Source organism: Apis mellifera, linkage group LG4 (assembly GCF_003254395.2).
Source record: "Apis mellifera strain DH4 linkage group LG4, Amel_HAv3.1, whole genome shotgun sequence".
In the NCBI taxonomy this organism is placed as follows: Eukaryota; Metazoa; Arthropoda; class Insecta; order Hymenoptera; family Apidae; genus Apis; species Apis mellifera.
This window is the reverse complement of record NC_037641.1, coordinates 3298335-3320792: the sequence shown is the minus strand read 5'-3', so window position 1 is coordinate 3320792 and position 22458 is coordinate 3298335. Positions and strand designations below refer to the sequence as shown.

General features: G+C 38.2%; 1 protein-coding gene and 1 long non-coding RNA gene across 3 annotated transcripts in view; one reads left to right on the top strand and one right to left on the bottom strand.

Moving 5' to 3' along the window:
• Positions 1-514: 514 nt before the first annotated feature.
• On the top strand, positions 515-4096 carry LOC102654259. 2 transcript variants are annotated; one of them, XR_408014.3, is made up of 5 exons: positions 518-668; positions 816-1095; positions 1292-1918; positions 2736-3370; positions 3606-4096. It is a non-coding gene; the product is annotated as an uncharacterized LOC102654259 (long non-coding RNA). The 2 variants fall into 2 exon arrangements; XR_003304528.1 differs by lacking the exon at positions 3606-4096 and having other exon boundaries at positions 515-668; positions 2736-3533.
• A 937-nt stretch (positions 4097-5033) lies between these two features.
• Positions 5034-22458, bottom strand: part of LOC100578989 — a 52333-nt gene continuing 34908 nt past the window's right edge. Inside the window, exons 2-3 of the mRNA XM_016911979.2 lie at positions 10549-10755; positions 5034-5648 (exon numbers count right to left, since the gene is read on the bottom strand). Coding sequence (XP_016767468.1) covers positions 5338-5648; positions 10549-10678 — 441 coding nt within the window. The 5' untranslated portion in view covers positions 10679-10755 and the 3' untranslated portion in view covers positions 5034-5337. The remainder of the gene's footprint in view (positions 5649-10548; positions 10756-22458) is intronic.

Below are 22458 nucleotides of genomic sequence, written 5' to 3'. Positions count from 1 at the left end.
CACAACTTTGCGAATGTTGCAGCTTTTAGACACTTTGCGCGTTATTAACGGTTTGCCGCGAATCACGAACCGTGCTATATTTGTGTATACATCGAGCACCGCCTCTAACGGTAAAACGGCCGAGCAAATTCTAGGGTGGGCGATAATTAAACACTGTAGCTATATATTGTCGGGTCAACCGCGTTTTCCTCCACCCTGTGCACGTTGGATTATCAACTAATAACTAAGATCCGTTGCGACATCCTCTATCGCCTTCGGCCATCTTTGAAATTCATACCTAGTCTAATCGAATTATATTCTGTGCCAATTTCCATGTAAGATTTCTAATGAATTTGTTTTTAGAATATCTACCATCTTAATTCTATCGATTAATTATTGCGATTTAAAACGAGTGTGTATAACGAGATATCGATACTTGACAAGTCGAAAAGTTTTCTCGAGAATTTCGAGTAATCGATATTTTCAACGATACTCGATATGCCATTGAATCTTCGCGGAGTAAATCACATGCTTATCCGCGAATACATATTGGCGCTCGCGTCGACGTAATAAATTATTCATACAGTTTGTGAAGCGAATCTTTTATTCGACTTTAATTTATAATATAACGGCTGATTGTTGTACCGTTGCTTCATCGAATATTAGTCAAAAGAAACGGCTGTTTAAAAGTGAGTAAAATATTACTATTTTCTCTGGATTAATGCCAAGTGATAATGTAATTTTCTATTGAATCAGTCGATAGTGATAGGTTATGGTACGAATGATGATAATTTGGAATCATATTTAATGTATTTGAAATATTATTCTTAATTAAGATCATCCTGCGGAAAGAGTTCTCACGAAAATAAAGATAAACGGATATTCTGGACCATCGCATTATCAAGAGATATATTTGTGTCTTTACGATTTCCGCGTTTCTGTTTATGGAAGGAAGGTTTTATCTGGTTGAATCGTCCTCACGATTCCGACGGACGCAGCGCGTGCGATGCATTTTTAAGATTCCGGAAAGATGTTCCCATTATAAAAACGATCAAAATAGCGATTAATTGAAAAAAAAAAGGAATATTAATTGCCAAAATTTTCTTTCGAGAATGTGTAAGAGACTTTATAATCATTTACTTTTTCAATGTTAATATTTTTAATTTCCTTAATGAAAGATTAATTGTATATTAAAATTTAGAAATTTTTGAATAATAATCTAGAAAGACAAAAAAAGCAATGAATAATGTAATGATCTTTCGATTAATATTGATATGTATATTGCACTAAAAATTATGTTTCTTTTTCACAGAATTTATTTTTACACGTTACATTATAAAATATCAAAAGGATTAAAGTCAACATAAAAAAATATAAGTATTTTTAATGAAAAATGTACATACTTTCTGAATATTCACTAAATAGACACTTGAAAAGAAGAAGATCCATTTTCCATTTAATCGGCTAATTGAACTCGGCCAGAAAGGTTAATACTCAACTAAATAAACATTAGATACAAGCGAATCGAGATCAAGAAGCAAAAAAGAGGCGAAACTAAGCCGAGGATACGATGAAACTGCGTTTAGCCACGACATCGAAAGAAGCGGGAGCAGCAGCATTCCGCAGGGCATAACTTAAGCGAGCCCTGAGCTCACGAAGGGAAGAGACGGGTCACGACGCCATGTGTGCGGCCTACCAACCACACCCACCACCTATTTATTTATGTCTACCTCACGGCTTTTTGTTCGTACCTTCGAGCTTTCATTGCACCGTGAACAACGTGAACAATCGAGGAGAGCCGCCTTGCTCTACCGGAAAAATCTTCTTCCCGAAGGAATCGTCCTTCGAGCATGCCCGTTTCGAATTATTTGTAAAACGATGCTCGCAGAGAGCGCTCTTGCTATCTTGGAAAATAGAGTACTGCGGGATGAATAATGTGGTAAAATATATCTCTCTTGTTCGAATTTTGAAAGTTTATTACTAATTAAATGAATAAGAAAATTATGCCATGAAAGTGATATAGAAAGTTACTATTATGGATAGGATGATATGAAATATTCAAGAACATTTTGTTTTTGTAGTAAATTGTTGATGAATCGATAAACAATTAGAGAATTGGGATTTATACATAGAAATTATAAAACGTTGGAATATATATATGTATTTTTTTACAAGGATATAATTTATATTAATTTTTAGAAAATGGTTTTTATTTACAATTTTAAGATATTCAAAATAGAAATAATTAGATGTCTTTATTCAATTATATTCTATATATTTCAGAATATAAGGACCTATCATATAATGGAATATATAAATATTTGCATCTAAATTATTAATATTCTTTATAAAAACAATCCCAATTTATTTTGTTCTAAATTACCTCAATCAAATTATCCTATATATTCCAAACAATCTTTTTTGGATAATTTTTATAAAGAATTATTTAATCTCTTATTTGCAATATATTCAACGTTATATTTCTATAAATATTTCTCAAAGAAATGTTCATTTCTTCTTGTTCATCAATCATTTCATTTATAATATCATTTCATTTACAATAGTTTATTTATATTTTTTAATTTCTATATTTGATGACATCAAACTCATCAATCTTCATTCTAAAGAAAATATTCATTTTGTTAAAAAAAAAACACCATTATTTATCATCATAAACTAACAATATCTACTCCATTAAGAGTATACTGAAATCATTATCGCCACTTCTAATATCTTCCTTCTCTCGAATGTTTCAGGAGATCGGGCGCGGGCATAAAGTCGATCTTCCGTTTCCGGCGAAGACACGGAGGCCGTTGCCATGATTTTTCCCTCGGAGAGTATGGTTGGCCGGGGTCAGGTTCTATCGAAGGCTCCGGTTGAACGTTTTCTAAGGCCGTGTGCAACGCCGTTCATGACTTAACACGGTGCTTGGGTTCGGCTGTGCTTTGGCGGTTCAGGCCTACTCGGGACAATGCCGCATTGTTTCATCGTCGTAGCTATCTAGTCGGCACGGTAGCGGTCCCGAACGATGTTTATTATCCTCTTGCGCAACAAAACAAAATGCCCCCGGTGTTATATTATCCTCTGGTTCGTGGTCGAATCAGTTTCCCATATAAAATCCACGTAAAACGCCGCGGACTCCATCGTAACTTCGATCCGGCCACGACGTTGGAGAGGTTGTTTCGCGCCATCGGGGTGTCCTTGGTGCCATCGAGCATTTGTAGGATTCCTTGGAAAATCCGGATGTAATCCTGTGGATAGATGGCCCATTGCAGAACTGGAAAATATAAAATAAAGTAACACGTTAGAGAGATTAAACATTTCCACAAGAAAATATTATTTGAAGATCCTATTTGTATTGATGGATGAAGAAGTTTTGTGAGGATGAAAGGTCTGTTTTTTGAAAATTGAATTATTTTTATAAATAAGTATATAAATATTTTAATTAATTTCAAAATTAAGGATAAATGTTAATTGTTATTTGGATTTGATTGCAAAATTCAAAATATACTTATTTAAAAAATGTGTTCTAATGTTGAAATGATATATCATTGACTTTAACACTGAATTATATATATAGATATTATTGATATTTATCTATTTTTCTTTTATCTTTCTTTTTTCAGTGAACAATTAAACTATCTTCGTGATAAGAGAATTAAATTTATATAATTTATATAAGAGAATTTAATTTTCCACAACTGATGATTTATAGTATTTGAGAAACTTTGTTTCACCTTCTGAAAGAAAATCTTACATACAACTTTTCACAATCCTTAACGCAAGAGATTTCAAAGATTACTTTCAAACTAAGAAACCTTGAAAAATTTACAAATTAACAATAACAAAGGAACAATATCCTTTCTGCACAAGTTTCATCTTTCATCTTTCATAGGTGGTCCTTGAAAAAAAAAATCTAACACATAAATCCGTATACTATAATAAATACAACTATCATCAATGATAAACAGTTAATAAATAATTTCTAATTAGTTGCGGTGTTTTCGCTGTTAGCATACTGACTAATTAATTGAGGAAACTCCACTATATCTCACGCATTCTAACTGCATCGTGCGAGGCCTCCGTTGACCAAAGTCGATGAGAAAAGAAGGAAAAATCAAGCTTGGAAGGAAGGAAAAACAAAAGGAGACAGGGACAAGAATACGTGGAAAAAGAAGACAAACAAAGAAGAAAAGAAAAGAAAAGAAGAAAAAAAAAAGAATTAGAAAAGCTTTAGCGCCCATTGTCCGAGCCGGTGAAAGCGAGCCGTTTCGTTTCCAGATTTGATCTCCGATTAGCCTTGGCACGATTCGATGGAAATCAACGGAGAACGAGCGTGTGCGTTCTCTCTTTTCCCCCGTTTTTATCTCGCCACCGCGAAAAACATCTAGCAAAATCACGATCGAGGACGGTGTGGGGCAAAAGACTAGCGCAAGTAATAGCGCGATGGCCCCCGCGGTTTTCTTATTTCCATGAAAATCGCCCGCTCCGATCCCGACGACAATGCCATTCCGGTGTTTTAAATGCAAATCCGCGAAAGGAAAAACCGTAAGGGCATTATAATTTATATTACTACATGTGGCAGCGCCACTTCCGGCGAGAGAGCATAGGCGCAGTTCCGGTCAGCTCGGCCTGGAGATCCTACATCGCCAGATTATGAGCCCATGCCGCTTTTACAATGGATCGTCTGCCCTGACTCATACGTCAGCGGGAATAATTTTCGTTGGCATACGCGTGTGTACGGATCTATACACGTAAAAGCAATACACGTCCTCGTAGATGGGGCTGAAAGGAAAAGAAAAAAAAAAAAAAAAGAAATATCGTATGATCTCTGACAGGGTAAAAGTTCCTGGCACGTGTTCGATGTACTCGATAGATTCCTCGAGCCACGACCTCGACGATCGATGCCGAGAGATTTTCCATGGATTCTTTGTTGCGTGGAATCATGGATATAATTTTTGTCTCAATTTTTGACTTTTTCGTGATTGATAAGTATTCAATTTTATTCTTTTTTTTTTTTTGTAAATATAGCACGTTTAAAATAAAATCGATAGATCTCGTGTAAAAATTTATTTCTATGATACGTGGCATAGTAATAAGATGATTAAGTATTATTTTTTAATAATAATAATCTCGTTAAGTTTATCTAGTATAAATATCTGCAAATAAACACCAAGGTATGGCATAAAGAATATATGATGAATTTAAGATTGTTAAATATAGTTTAAAGGATAAAGTCTGTACATTTTGAAAATTTTTAAGATTAACTTTTAATTTAATAACTCTAAGTCAACTTTATTTTATAACTTGTTCATAACAGGGTTTTGAAATTTTTATATCTTTCCTTCCTGAAGAAGATCAAAATTGGCCATTTTTGATAAAATCTACAATCTTCTGAACCGTATTCTGAAATCGAGAAAAATTCACTTTGGCTTCTTCCACTGATTTTGATTTGTAAATAGCAGTAATGTATGTAGCTGTCAATTCGGTGACCAATCTTTGCGCTCTTCTGGCTGCAGCCGCGATCGAACCTGATGGCGTTTTGATGCTTTGTGCCGTTCTTACGATTTCCTCTTTGACAAGTTTCACCAGCAATTCGTCGTCTTTCTCGTTCGAATTTTCCGTGGAGATCACGCGAAAGATCTTTCTGATAGCTTCGTCTGCTATACCTGAAATAAGACCAATAAGAAGTTTCTTGAAATAGCCAACAATTTTATTCTTCTCTCTTTTCAATCATTTTTAGAATGTATTGATATTTTTCTTTATTCCTTCAAATAAGTTTTTTTGATTTACTTTTGAGAAAATGAAGAAAGTATGAAAAAAAAATCCTATTGATCATTAATATAGAACAAAACATTCATGATTCTTAGAAAATGTATAATATAAAATTTATTCTGAAGGAAGAATTCTAACAAAAGGAATCGTGGTCATTTATTCAAACTCGTTTATTAAAATTTATAATAATTTTCCATAACTTTCCAAATTTCACTTCTACTTCTGAAAAGAGTGATTAATTTAAAATTCTTTCCTCTCTTTAATTTAACCATTCGAAATTTATTTATTAAATTCCATCACGATTTAACTTTTACATTTTCTCAATACAAAAAAAAAAAAAAAAGAAAAGTAAGTAAATAAATTCCAATCTCGTAACAAAAATAGCTGGAAAAGAAACATCCCAATTACATTTAATCCATCTATGAATTTTACAAGCAGCGATAAAAGAAAAAAGAACAAAGGAAAACCGTTCAGATCACAGATCAAGACTTCCCTTGTCACTATCCTCACAAAAGAATCTCATCGAGGAGAGAATTGTATATCGTTCACCTGCCGCTGTCGCCCTCCTCTCGATCGATCCACGTGGATCGATCCCGCCGGATCGTGGCACGCTCCATACTGCAATAACGATCGCGATCGATACGAGGCTTGCCATCCTTCTTCCATCGGTCGAAACTGCCATTCGCGCGACATTCCATTTTCTCTTTTTATATCGTGCCTCTTGCAACGTGTCCATGATGTAAATTGTAATTTCTCGTTCGTCGTCGGGGACCGGTCATTACGAATGATTGCGATGAGTGTCATTAAAAGAAAAAGACAGAAGGGAAAGTGGAGCAACGTGACGCAGTAAAAGTATATATTGTTTTGATTTTCACGTTGTACCGAGTTGGAAGGAGAAAAAGAATGGCCTGCCTGATGGAAAATTATAATCACGTGAAAGCGCGAACTGCTGTTCGGGGAAGCACCGTGTAAACTTTTGTAAAATTCTTTGCGAAAATAAAATTTATCGTCCTATCACGTGGATATATATCTTTTCTTCCCGCGTGGAAATGAGAATTTGAATTAGAAAATCTGTGGTTGTAAGTAGTGGTGGAAGATTTGTGGTTAACCGAAACTTTCTACAACTTATTCTTCGTCGAATAAAGTGAAAGATATTTTTAATACTTTAAGCAGCATTTTTAAGGGGAGTTAAAATACGTTCAAATTTAAAATTTCTTTCATTTCAAAAGAAACCTTATTTCAGATATATAAGATTTCGAATTTCTTCCATCTTTTCTTATTTTTATACCCGGAATAAATATCGTCGAGGATTCTACAACGATTCGGACGACTTTCCTCGGCAGGACAACGGGCTCAACAGGTCGTCGATTCCCCCTCGAAAAACGCAGAACCAGTGCCGATGCTAGCCGGCGGTAAAAGTGCGTGAACATAGGGAGGGAGTGCATCCAGCCATGATTCCTCCTCACCGATTTTTACCCCCTTCCTGTCCCCTATATACTCCCCCATTGAAGCGGCGGCGGCTCGATGGCTCGCGATTAAAACTCTGCGCACCGGTTTACAGAATTCGTGTTTCGCAAAAGACTTGTATTTTCACCGATTAAATTCGCCAATTTCGTTGTAAAAAAAATACTTTTGAATTATCACGAGTAACATTCGAGTAAAACGAACTTCCACATATTTAAATTTCTCCACTCGTTCCAAGAATAAGACTCTAGTTTCTATGATTCAGGAAAAGAATAAATAATTGTGTCGTAAATTGAAATGAAAATTAAGACGATGATTTTCGAATATTTGGCCTCGGTTCTCGCAACCTCGGAGAGGAGAGCCTCTTCCGCAGAGGCTGGGAAAAAACGCGAGAGCACCGCCCGATTATCGTCGTTGTCGCAACGCCGGCCTAGGAAAAGCCGCACACGAAAGGAGACGCCGCAGGATGTCGGGATAATACACATTATAGGCCGGCCATTATTACGCAGAAGCAGCGCTCTCTGCCCGTTTCCACAACGGCGAGCCGGAAGGCCGACTCCCGCGTGTCTGCTTTTCCTGCATGAATGAAATGTAATTTAAGCTTACTCAAGTACCCGTATTTCCATTCATCCCACATTCGCGTGCACACAACACTCTCCTCCACTTGAGGTCTGGATCGCCATCGGGGGACAAACAAACCGACTCTCTCTCTCTGAAATCTCCAATGAGTTTTCGTTTCAATATTGCTCGTATGATTTTCTCGTTTCGAAGGAACGCTTCGCGAGAGATGAGCCAAGTTTTCGAATAAAAAGTTTGTCATAAAGTTTTTAATCAACGATTAGATACCAAGATGTCTTTAAAATTTCTACCTGGATCATCCTTCGTTACTTTACAATATCGAAAATTTGTATGATAAAATTGCACTCCATTATCTTATTACTATAAAAAAATTACGTGAGAAAAATTCAAGCATCCGCCTGATTACTCACACCCGTCACCAGGAACAAACGGAATATCGATCTCGCGATTACGATGATACCATCTTTCATCGTACGAATACGCGCAAGAGGCACTTTGGAGAAGATCCAAATGCGTGTCCGGACAACACGTCGCACAGTCCGGAATCAAGAAAGAGGAGGGAGGGACAGAGAAGGGCAGAGAGATCAAGACTTCTTTATTATCGAGGCAGGGGAGGGGGAGGAGGGGACGATGGAAACGACGTGAGCCTATTATGAGGCGATCGTGTGAGGCACAATGATCAATGCCAGGTTGAGAGAGAGAAAGAGAGGCGTTGAATGGGGAGAAGGGTTGGCTCAATCCTTGCGGGATTATGGGAGAACGGGCCACCAGAAGATCGACAGGACCGATTACGTCCTCGATGACTTTAAGCCCATTTTAAACGCTGCCATTCTTTCCCTCCGCGGCTTGACCCCGTCTATCCCGATTTTTCTTTTCTTCTCTCGTTCTTTTCTGCTCTCTTCATTATTCATTTTTTTCGCCGTTGTTTTCCTTCTTCTTTTTTCGAGACATCATTCGAGTTCCTCCTCGAGAGGATTCCGGAAGTGGATTCCTCTAAAAGATCGTGTCTTTATTTTTGGATTATTTTCTTTGGAGATCTCGATAATTCTAATTTTAGCTCTGTAATTCGTTCTTAATTATACGAGCCTCGATTTTCGATTTTATACGCAAAGATCGAGCCGGCGGGAGCTCGATTCCTCGTTTTTCGTGAGAGAACAAAGATTTCTATATCTAGGTAATCTCGAGGCTGCTTTCGATTCACCGTGAAGCGAGCAAAAAAAAGCAGTGACTCAGCTGTGCAAAGAGAAATCGGGCGACAAATCGAGCGGACTTAATTCTCCATCTACTTTTGTAATTTCTATTCCGCGCGTCTACTCACTTTATTTATTAAACATTTTCAATAACAAGTATTCCATTGTTGAATTTGTTTAACCGAGAGAATTGAAAAAAAAAGATCCACCACTGGATGAATCGAATCTTCCACGACTTTCGCGAAAGTCTCTGTATATAATAAAATTCCCTAGGCGACGTAGGTGGGCGAAATAATTTTATAAATTTCACGGTTTCTTTTTCTAGGATCAGGTTGTTTTTTTTTTTATGAGTGCGTGTGTGTGTGTCGATTAAGCAGAGAACCGTTGAGAACTCCATGCCGAATCTCGCCTTCCTGTCTTCCACCACTATTTCGAATTAACTCAGCAAAATCCCTGTTTCTGGCTAAGCCCTACAGCTCATGTGCCGTTTCTAATATGCCTCCCTTTCACTTCTGGACATCTCTCTCTCTCTTTCTTGCATGGTTACAGCGTTATGTAACGCACATTGTACAACCGGTTATCCAACTTGTGCAAATTATGAATATTAATCGTGGACGGATCATTTGCGAAATTAAATTGCCCGCCAAAATGCTCATCCTATAATTACTCGGTGCAACTCGAGCGGGCAAATTGCAACTCGTCCGTTTAAAACATTGCCCTCCTCCTCGTGGAATATTTTCGTTTCTTTGACATAACTTGCAAAACTTCTTTCTTCAACTAATTTAACTAATTATTTATTTCCAGTTTTGACAATCCAATTTATCAGTCTATCAAAGGAGATAGGAGATTTCGAAGAGGAAAGGAAAGAGTTTCAATATTCGTTGGAGAGAAGAGAGAGAGAGAAATTAATTTTGCTATTTCGTTCTTTCGAAAATTGAAAGGCTAAATTCAGTTAAAGGGTTCCATTATGAAAGAAAATTAAGCGCTCGACTTCATCGACGTCGCCCAGGGGACTCGTTAGCGTGGTTCAATGGCGTTGGGGCGGATTACTCTGTTTTGTATCTTCATTCATCGCGAATTAATGAAATCAACCAGCACTGTGATCTCATCTTCTCCATTCTCGTTGAAAAGCTGTCGAAGAAGAGCAAAAGATAAATGGATATATTCACGGCTTACGAATTTATAAAATTGACTTAAAAGCATGTTGGAAAAGTCTCAATATCTCGAGGACAAATTTTTCGAAATTTTTTGGCTAGAATTTTCTTCCAATCTCTCTACAACAATTTTAAATAATAAATTAATTATCGCAGTATTAAAGAACGAATTATTAAAGATCATCGATAGTGTACGTGTCATTTGTCGGGCCGCAACGTTCGCTGGAACGCGGAGTTTATCCTGAAAAGACATTTCAACCGCGACCGTACGATGGCTTGCACCAGTGGCGCATTGTTGCGCACACATCATAGACAAAGCCGGATTATTTTTCACGGTTGCAAAGGAAGCGTGCAATGTGTATTGTGCGCGGGACACGGTAACAGGAACTAGTAACAATGGTTCTTACTTTTTGCCTTCGTTCTTCGTGTTACACTGGTTTGACTGGACTTCTGGAAGAGCGGCCCGTACGCGAGATGAAGAATGGCCGTGCACGACGATGAAACTGTCGCGTTAAAAGCAAATTTACGTAACTTCATCGTTTGTTCTTCTCTCCCTCTTTTTATAAATTATGCTCTTACACCGTCGATACAATTTCTTTTCCTTTTCTTCTTTCCTACAATATACAATTTTTCTATTTAACTTTAACATATAAAATAAAACGTAAGATTCATTCTCATCGTCAAAAGTTAAGTTGAAAGGAATCGATTGGCTTCCAGCGGAGATGAAACCACAAGAGGAAGAAGAAGAAAGGAGAAAGAGGAGGAAAATACGCGAAAAATACGTCCACCGGTCGAGTACGCGTGTAACATCAATTTACGTCGAGGGGGCTAATAACACGGGATAGATAAGACCGGGAGCCGTATTGAAAAGCTCTTATTTAATCCGGTCCGGGCCGAAGCGGGCGAACGTCGTTTACGAGCCGATTCAGGGGCGAATTATGGGCGTGTGTGCGGGGATTAATCACTGGACACCGTCGTGCACGCGACACAGACACGGTCCCCTGCACCTACACGCGCGATTTACACGCGTGGACACGGACCAAGGTACCGGGTAGGTAGGTAGGACACGAGCGTGCAATTTCGAGCCACCACGCACTTACGCAGCTCGTACATTGATCGACCCGATTCTACGATTTGTCACGCCTCTTGTTCCACACCTAGCTTTCACTGCGCCGGGGATCAGAGGGGGCGGACATCGAGTTATTATCCTCCTAGCTGGAAAACTGGGGGATGGATTTGTGTCCTGTGATACTCTGTATGCTCTCTCTCTCTCTTTCTCGTTTCCAGGAATATAAAGTGCAGGTATATATCATATACAGATACATCTTTTACGCAAGAAGTATGTAACTTTGATAACTTGTGAAAGTTTGTAATTTAAACGTAATTATTGATCAATGTTTTTTTTTTAAAGTTGGTATTTAACTTCATCGTTCCATTCTTTTTGTATACACAAAAATAGTTTTTTTTTTATAAATAATATGTTCACTCAGGGAAAAATAATTTCATTTATTTATTTATTTATTTATTGGAATATTATACATCATGTCTAAATGTTAAATAATACGAAACAAGTTGAAGTTAATGATATAATATTGAAAATCTGCATTATAAATGGACAAGTATACAACAATAAAACTCTTTTCATTCGAATTAAAAAGAAATTCTTCTTATCGAAACGCTATATTCTAGAAATTTCGTATGCAGAATGAATTTATCGGTCGATAATTCAGATTCGTAGATCGTCGTAGACGCGCGAAGGTAAAGAAGAAAGTAGAAACCTAAAGATGAAAAGGGAATCGAAACGAACCATTGTGAACCAACGATCGACCAATAATAACCTCTCCCCCTCCCAATATTAAAATTGAAACGAGGGGGGAGGGGTCCGGCGTGCCTCGGCAATTTGCGTCCAAGCTGCTCGATCGGTACACCGCCGCTATTCGTTTTTAACAATGGGCATTAATATCGATCAGTCGTAAAGACAGCGGTTTGACCGTGTTCGGCCGTGCTTGATAAACCCGTTGAATTATCGCCTTTACGACACCTTAACGCTTGTCCCTGATACTTTACGGCTGCCGTTTCCCTCTCGTTACGCAGCGGACACGTTCCTGTCATTATGGCGTGGATACACGAAGGAATGCCACAGTGTTAATCGTTTATTTTCGATCCCCTTTTCTCTCAACTTCATTTTGATCTCCCTTTGATTAATTTGTACCCTGTTTGGACTCGAAGTTGGAAGATTAATTTCTAAAAAGATCAAATAAATAAATTCGCAAGTTTAATATTGAAAACGACGTTTAATAATTTGTTTGAGATAAATTTGAACGCGAATTAAAATTGCTCTCTTGTGGATTAAACTCTGCATTTATGTAACGATACCAAGAATTGAGCAATTGTAATACCTTATAGTTTCTCAATTTATAGTTTCACTCGTTACATTGTTATTTCGAGAATTTTAACGAGATTTATTGTTTCACGAACACGTTATAATTAGTAGGATTTTCAGATTTAAATATATATCGAATGGATCAAGAGACTTGGTTTAAAATGCACCATTCAAATTTATTTCAAAATTATTATTTCTCCATTTAAATCTTGCTTCCTAAAGTTTCTATATTTTCCTCCTCGATTTCGATAATTCGATAATTCCGTTTCTATCGTTGTCTTTTGTCCGAATATTTTCGAGCAAGAACCCTATAAAAGCGTACAAATTGACCGTGTGACACGAAACCTCGTCCCAGGGCCAGTAATCCGTGTCAGCTCGAGCATTGATACAGGCTGATAGTTCAGCTCTGATTCGTCGGTGCAGTGGGCCAGCAGGAGGCTGCTATACTTTCTCTTAATTCAAAGTCGTGCATGATAAGGGATAGAATCCAGTCAGCGACACGTGAAACGTTGTTGAAAGTAAGAGTCGATCGGCCGTTGATCGATCTTTATTCGAAGATATTGGATCACGTGTTTTTTTTTAAGAAAAATTTTGAAATTAATGCTGCCTCAATAAACGAATATCCTACGCAAGATAGTCTAAAAATATTTCTGAAAAAATTTAATATACATCTTTCATCGATGTAAATCCATATAGAATGAATCTTTTTGCAAAATAAAATGTTCTGAAATCAATTAACTCGATTTTATTCCGTTTAGATACTAAATTATTTCCCTTGTTGCCTGTCAATATAGTTTGAAGATTGATGTCTAGACGCAAAAAGATTAAACTTGGTTGCATGGAACATTTACAACGTCATAAGGGATACGAAAAGCCTATAATTTTCATTGATATTAAATCTCTAAATAATATCATAAATACCAAGTTTTAATTGCAAAATCAAGCTTTTAACAGGAAGCTCTAACGAAGATAACGAAGATTAATGCGACAAATGTCGATTATTAACGGGGTCAGAAAATATCTATAACTTGCTACGCTTTGATTATATAAGATGATTACTATTACTAATAACGTACGTGTCATCGATAAAGTTGAAATAAATGTTGTATCAAGAGGCAAAGCGAATTTATGAACGACAAGTGGAAAGTTGCGTTGGAAGAGCAACTTAGTAATAAACTAGTTGATGCACGTAGAAACACATGTATAAAACTCTACCGATATAACTGTTTCTTGATTTCGTAGATCGTTTCTTAATCTAATTTTTCTTAATTTATTCTTTTGTTCTTCGATCGTTAAAAAAATTTCAACTACTCGAGTCCAAAAGAAAAATTAATCTAACTTTATTCGGGAAAGAATGTTTGTTTAAAATTCCAAAGTTGTGTTTGAATTATCGATCGTCCGCGCGAAGGAAGCGAAGTTAAAGAGAAAAAAAAGCTGACTACCTTTTTTTTTTTTCAATCCCGTTGTTTGCTCGCGACGCCCTCGAAACTTCCGCAAGAAGTTATCCCCGATAATTTCCTCGGAATCCGGTTAATTTTTCCAACGATGAAGAAACATTGTGGCCAATACCAATGTCCACGTAATCCCGTGGCCGTGCTTCTTCCTGCGCCCATCGTCCTCGCCTCTTTTCATCCCGCCACTTTCTTGCACGCATTCCGCTCGACGCGGTGAAACCGAGCTTTCAGAACCTGTCCATCGAGTTTATCTACGCTTTTATGGTAACAAGAGTTACTTACGATACGAATACGTGTTTATATTTACGTAAGTTTTGAAGTATTCTCATTCGTGAATCAATTTCGAACGAATTTTTCTTCTCGCAGTTCTCCATTTTATCTTTGCACGAGATTTAAACTCGATTTTCATCCGGTATTCTTATTCTTACAATTTTGAATTTATATCGAATACCTGTATTTTTATTTTTATAAATTATATTCTCTACGAATTCTATATCGAATGTTATTTCATTCTAGATGGTTTAAACTCGATTATCAAATTTTCTTATTCTTACAAATTATATTTCTTGTGAATTCTATATCGAATGTTATTTCATTACATATATTCGCGAATGGTATTTTTTCTTTATGTTTACGAATATTTCTCCATTTATCTTTATATAAGATGGTTCAAATTCGATTATTAAATTTTCACCCGGTATTCTTATTCTTACAAATTGTATTCCCTGCAAATTATATCGAATGTTATTTCATTATAGATAGTTTACTCGATTATTAAATTTTCACCCGGTATTCTTATTCTTTTATATTCAAACTATATTCCCTGCGAATTCTATATCGAATGTTATTTCATTACAGATGGTTCAAATTCGATTATTAAATTTTCACCCGGTATTCTTATTCTTATAAATTATTTCTGTTTACAAATATTTCTCCATTTATCTTTGTATAAGGTGGTTCAAATTCGATTATTAAATTTTCATCCGGTATTCTTATTCTTATAAATTATATTCCCTGCAAATTATATCGAATGTTACTTCATTATAGATGAAATTTTCACCTGGTATTCTTATTTTTATAAATTATATTTTCTGCGAATTCTATATCGAATGTTATTTCATTATAGATGGTTCAAATTCGATTATTAAATTTTCACCCGCTATTCTTATTCTTATAATTATATTTCCTGTGAAATCTATTATATATCGAATTTGTTATTTCATTATTTCAAATATTCGCGAATGGTATTATTTTTTCTTTATGTTTACAAACATTTCTCCATTTATCTTTATATAAAGTAGTTTAAAATATTCGATTATTAAATTTTCATTCGATATTCTTATTCTTATAAATTATATTTCCTGAATTCTATATCGAATTTGTTATTCTTACTCGATAAAACTCAAGCAACGAGTAAGTGCAAATATTATCGAATTCTCCTCCATCGAGAATATACAACAATTTCGCGGTTTTTAATTTTTAACGCAACTCGATGACTCGAGTATAATTCTTTATTCTTCGATATACGACGCATCATGGTTACGGGGAGCGTAAACGAAAAGCAACGCGCGGGGGAAATCAAAGACGGGATGAATAATAGAAAAGGCCTGCTACCGTTGCGGACGGCCTCTTACGATCTTTTATACCATGTTTCCGGTGGCCGAGGCCGCACGTGACTCCGATACTCTTCGCTTCACCGCGGCTGCTACCTGTCCCAATTTAATCTATCCCGGATCCTGACCGGTGGTGGCGATTACCACCGGTGGCAACCCTCTCGACCGCAACTCTCTCGCCTCGTCCACACGTGTAAATAACACACCAGGCGCGAATGCTAATATCGATATTATACAAAAGTGTGTGTGTGTGTGTGTGTGTGGATAGCGCCCGAATTATCGATCGAGATCTCGCACCTGATTTCGCTTCCTTCCATTCCATCGTTTCAGCATCCGTTTCTCGCGTATATATTATCCTCGCCGCCCGCCATTTTTCTTTCACCAGGGTTTTTGCCACTTCTTCGAAACTGCGTGCTCCGAGGATTAATCCGAATCTAAATGATTCTAGAATCAATAAGAATCTTTCAAAAACATTCTTCTGAACCATCCTCTCTTTATTAATCAACGAATGAAGAATAAGGAATTGGAATAGTGAAATTCGAGATTCCTTCGTCAGAATTCGGATTAAAGAAGAATGGTGAATCAAAAATAAAGGATTGTATAAATTATCTATTTTCGTTGCTTCTATAATGTTATACTTGATTGTAAATAGTTTCTTTCATAAATCATCGATCGAATATTTTTCAAGAATGATTCGAAAGATTGCGTATCTCTTTCCACGGAAGTGAGGGATCCTTTTTAACTTTGCAAAAGGAAGGAGTTAAGGAGGCTGTCTTCTTCCAACGATCGATTCTGTTAAAGACGCAATTTACATCGGGAAACCATTTAGCCGGTGGCAAGGCAACCAAGATATAACGGGGTACGTGAAGGAGATGTCGCCGTAGATCGTCACTATGCTAATGGCGCTGGGATCATTGGAAGGAAGAAATCCGTTCAATCTCTTATTTTCCATCTCGCCGTTCGAACACTGGACGCGAAATTGGTTTGGAATTCGAGAAGATTCGAAGGTGAGCAGAAGGTAATTAGTGTAATTGATTGTAAAATTAACTCAGCAACTGGAAATAATAAGAATATGTGATGTATGGTGTTTCAGTCTCTTCTCCATGCATTGTTAGAACGAATCATTTAGAATCAAATAGATGATAATTAAGAAAATTTCCAAGCGTTTACTTCGTGTCACTCGTTCGATAAATTATAGAAAGATAAAAAGATCAAAGATCAGGGTTCACAGATTGATGCGTGAAACGTGATACCTGGCGAATAACAAGCCACACAATGGGTTTTCTTCTCCTTCGAGGAATACATACTCCGGATTCTAAAGATTTATTCGTTCTCTCGGAAGGTGGAAGGCGTATTACAGGTGGAAAAATAATAAATCGAGCGTTAATCGTAAGATTCTTTAATTATCCCTCCCCCTCCAAGTAGGCTTAAAATCGTTTTCTGGCTGAATAGGCATGGGCCGTGGGATTTTGAGATAATTTCACGGTAACATAGAGACCTTAATGAGTAATCACCGAGAATGAAGCGGCGCGTATAAGATCGTCGAAAGTTAACAGCATTCCCTTTCGACCGGATCCATCCAGAGATCGAGCGGAGCAAAAATTAACACAGAACGGGTTCAGGAAACTCTGAAGGAGAAATCTCGAACAAAGCGTCGCCTGATAAATCGAATAAACCTGCCGATTTTTAAATCGTAAAGAAATTAAGAGATAAGAAAATACAATTCTCTTCCCCAATCATCGATCAATTCCCCTCGAAGAATCTTTCGAATAACACCGCAAACTGTCGAGGATCGACAGCTAGGTTCGAAGCGAAAGTGATCCTAGAGATCGATCTTCAGGGTAGAATTCTTACCTAGAAGCGTTTCGTCACGGTCCACGGATCACAGCAACCCCCGGCCGGCGCCTGAAACGCGAGACGTGGACGCGTCGAGAAGACAGGTGCTGATCCGAACACCCTCTTTACTTTATCGCCGCTCCTCGTGCCACTGGAAACGATACACCGTTGCCACCCGCGGACAATCGAGCTTTCTTCTCCGTCGATTTCCTATGGATCATCACCACGCTTGCCTGCCTGTCTGTGCGCGCAACGCCGCGCGGAACCTGTTCACAGAGGCTCCCCTTTCGTGAAAGCGCTACTTTTTTGCTCGCGCGTCGGCTGAATCGCAGCTTTGTTGCGAGCCGAGGAGAGAGAAAGAGAGCAAAAATGTGTTTGTAGTTTGCGGCTTCGATAATTCTTATACTCCCTTTCCAATAATCCTTTCGTTCATTCTTCGTATCGAGAATTAAACGTCTCTTTCCTTCTTGAAAATATATAAAACTTCAATAAAGGGAACAAATAAATATTGTTAATCCGTTTCTAATCCTCGAATCTCCGTTTCCACGAACGAAATTGGATTAATTGACGAGATGGAGGGACGAAAAGAGAGATTGCAACTGTACGTGGAGGATGGATCGAGATACGGGCGGCGAGTTATTGCAACAAAATTCACAGATAGCGATCAGGGGGGAGAAGGGAGGAGAGGCTGACAAAGTTTAGAGACGGAGCCGGCTTCTTGAAACGCGGACGCACCTGGACGCACCTGTCCTGTCGATAGGATCGTCGGCGACGCGTGTCGGCGATGCTGCGAGGAGAAAGCAATTTTTACCGGACGCCGACTGTATTTGTTTAACGAGATGGACGATATAGAGCGGCCGAATTCGATCTGGATCTCGGCCGGAAGAAGCCGAGGTTAGACACGCGGGCCGCCATTGTGTGGAGATTGCATCGATCGGTGATCGATCGTTTCTTATCCTCTTGGAAATCGAATTACAATCGTTATTATAATTTTATTTCAATGCGAATAATAATAATCATCAGAATTTTTATTTAAGGAAGAATTAAGAACTTGCTCATAATTGAGAAGATATACAATATTATAAAAATGAAATCGAATATTTATGCAAAATATATGTATAGAATTGTTTAGAAATAAAATTCGAATTGGTTATTAAAAATTAAGAAAAGAAGAAGATCGTTCCATTTTCTTTCTTTTTATCGATTTCGTGGAGCGTTAATAAACGTTTTCCCGGCCAAGCGACCGTGACACACCTCGGCCGGATCCCGATGGTGCGCGGCACGGGATCGGTTTACCCGTGAGCGATTCCTCTCGTGGTGATCCAGATCGAACGACTCTCCCACGGCGGTAACTTGGCGAATTGTGATTCTTTTCTAACGGGCGGTGACCACGACAAACGGGCAAACAACGATGCAAAACCGAGCGGAGAAATCATGATCCGTACCGGGAAGTCTGTCATCTGCGTTATTATTACCGCGGTGGAAAGAAAGGAAATTACTCACTAACGCTCCAAGTGGCTGCCAAACCAAGTTTTGCGCGTGATTATTTGGAATTTAATGGGGAGGATCGATCATCCGTCTATTCTATTCTTCTTTAATTAATTGCTTGGGAAAGAGTTTCAGAGAGTGGGTTTTTGGAGATCGATAAAAAGAAAATTGTTGAATGGTGAAACTTTACTGGAGCAAGGTTGTTCGTATCTTGGGAGAAATTGCAAGACAACGGTAGATTTGTAAAATTATATTTGTACGCGTGAAATAAATAAGAATAAAAGAAAAATTTCACTAATTTAATATACTGTAAATAATAATAATAATCTAAATTGTAATTGTAATCTTATTTTCCAAGCATTCTTCTTCATCGTATCAAGTATCGTAATACAGATATCTATTAAGGTTATCGAAAAATGTTCCCGTTCTGTGATGAAAGCATTTTTAGAAGGCTTATATCGTTTCCATTTACACTTACGTGTATATATATATTTTTTAAGACAGTCTAGAATGTTCCAATATTAATCAATTGCAACATTTCGACGAAGAAAAACTGAAACACCGAATAAAATTCACATAATTCCACTTCTATATTTCTTGGAAGGAAAAAAAAAGAGAAATCCGTTCGAAATCCATTTTTTCGCGTATCAAAAATCATTAACTTGTAAAAAAAAAGTTTCAACATCGAAACTCGATTCAACAATGTTCCAACGTATCAAATATTTCATCATCCGCCGAATAACTTTTCATACGTTTCCCTTATATTTGAAAACAATTCCTCAAATTTTCGAATATTTCTCGATCCATTCGTTCTTTGAGAAAAAAAAAAGAAACGAGGAGAAAAAGAAAAAATTCATCGCTCGTTTCCGGTTGAAACGAAAGTAGGATGATATGCCAGTCTAACGGCGGGCTATCATTTATATACAGAAAACGGAGGCGCACAATTTTCACTTCGTTACGGGAGTGAAATTCCTTTTTGCATGCGCCGGAATCGCGTGCAAACGGTCGCGATGCGACCCGATAAATATTCGCTTGGGACGACGCGCGTGTGCGCCGCACACGGCACGCGAGTGTGCCGACCGGACGTAATTTCACGTCTTCCATTCCTCATCTCTTTCGAATAAATCGTATCCCGCCAATCCAATTATTGATTTAGAAGATAAAATTTTGATCCTCGAATATTGGTGTATTCATGGATCAAGGATTGGCTGAATTGGAAAAAAGATTGTATCGATAATGTAGAAAATACGCGTTCAAGCGATAAAATTAACTGAAAATCTTCCTTGTTGTGCATCTCTTTCGTATGAAATTTGGAGCTAGGGTTTTTTTCGCTCGAATGTTGGTATCGTGGCTCAGGGATCAAAGGATATTGTATACGAAATTCACTAGAGTAGAGAAAATTCGATGAAGCTATTAATTAAAGAATTGATTCTTTTGACTTATACTTTGAATCATGGATTATAGAATGGAACAAAATAGAGTCTAAATTTTTTCTCCAGCTAGAAAGAAAAAAATCATAAAATACCAACACACGCTCCAAGAAATATTTAATAAATTTAAATTTGTAATTTAACTTACCAAGTACAATCTACATCCCGTTAGATGGTGCTCCATGTGCAAGAATGCAAAAAATGCAAATATCTACTTTCACGACTACATCTCTGTATACCTGTAATACATTCAACATTCTCGATAAATTTTTAACAATTATTGATATTCATTCTCGTGTATATACCAACCAACAGATCGAATCAAAAGAAACCCAATAAGTCGCAATCTCCAGACAACAAAAGCGGATTTCGACCGCTTCATCTTTCATCGTCTCTTTAACCATCCTCCCCTCCCCCCGTTTCCAAACGTCCCCAACATCCAACCAATATTCCATCCTCTCCTTAAACCTCCTCATCCCGCCTCCGAAAGCGGAAGCGGCCATAGCGGCGGCGGTGGCGGCGAAGGAAGCCCTGCGGCGACGAAACGGAGCCAAGGCGAGCGAAACAAGGGAAAGAAAGCAGAAAGAAAAAGCTTCGGGGCGAGGGAGGGAGAGGAGGGCAGAGAAGAGGAAGAAGAAGAAGAAGGAAAAAAACGGGGGAACCGCGGCGGTTCGAAAAAGCGAGAGGGAGAAGCAGGGCCCGGATGAGAGGAGAGGAGAGGAGAGGAGAGAGAGAGAGAAAGAGGAAGAGAGAAGGTGCGCGGTGTATCCTCGGCAGGGAGGTTGGCCAATAGGAGCACGGTGGGCGCCGCGGGTAGGAGGAGACAGTTCCGCGCCGACAGGCGACGTAATCACCCGGGGCCGTGTTCGCCGTTGCTCTCTGGCCCCTCCGGGCCCTCTTCCCTCTCCCTCGGGCCCCTCCAGCTCCCTCCACACGCCCGCGACACGGGAGTGACCCCACCACGGCCACACGAGAAGCCTTCACGACCGTCACCACACGGCTTGGGTCGCGAACTTTGCTCTTCCCTCGCTTTCTTCTTATTTCGAGGGATCGTTTGAACGATGGTGGGTGGTGAATTTGGGGATTTTCTGGTGGAATTCTTTTCTCTCTTCTCTCTTACCACAAAAGTGTACGAAGAAATTCCATCTTTTCGTTTGTATTCCAGGGATATTTTCGCGAGTGGCTTAAAGGTTTGTAGAATGTTCACGAGAGATTATTATAGTAGAAATACAGTGACTTTGAACGAGATACTATTAGTGTAAGGATACTTTAATAAATTCTTTAACTACGTATCACTTTGAATTCGTTTACAATTAATTTGAACAATGTTATTTTATTTTATGCACACGAAGAAAAATATTGGACATGATTTTCTACTTGAGACATCTTGTGGCTCTTGTTTTCTTGTCGGCAGGATCCGAGATATGGTAGAACAGTTTGTTTGGAGGTGTTGCACGAAGACACGCGTTGCACGTTTACGTCTTGTCATCCCGTGCAACACCTGGGATCAGTGTCCAGTATAAACGCAGCCTCGAGCAAGAAACTCTCGAGTGTTTGGACGATTCGGAGGGAAAGGCAGGCTCTTGCTCGAGAGGCCGGTTAAGAGGCTAACAACGTCTTTAACGTTTGACACTTTAACCGGGAGAAATATGCGCAAGTGGATCGTTACTCAGGATTTATCCATTAGCGAAACGTTTCCTTCTTTTTTTTCTTTTTTTTTTAACCCTTTTCGAGATCGCTTAATACGATTAACCTATTTGATAATCTCTAGAATTTCTCATTCCTCCTCTTTTTCGTATTTTTCTCTACAATTCAAAAATCCTAAAAATACTCGTTAATCTCGTTAACTTGTAATTTCGTACAATGTAACGACCGCTCGTAAAAAGAAAGAATATTTCCTCGTGTAACCGAATCGATTAAAAATTCTGGAATTTCGAATAAATTTCACAGCAGCTGGCAACGAGCCATCAGGGACCTTCCTCAACTTCCTTCTTCCTCTTTGGAACCGCGCTTTGAATCCGCTTTGATGGGGCACGCTCGATCGGGGTGTGTAATTTCGCGTTATTTTCTCATTACGCTCAACAGCACCGAGGATAAGATAGGATATTATTGC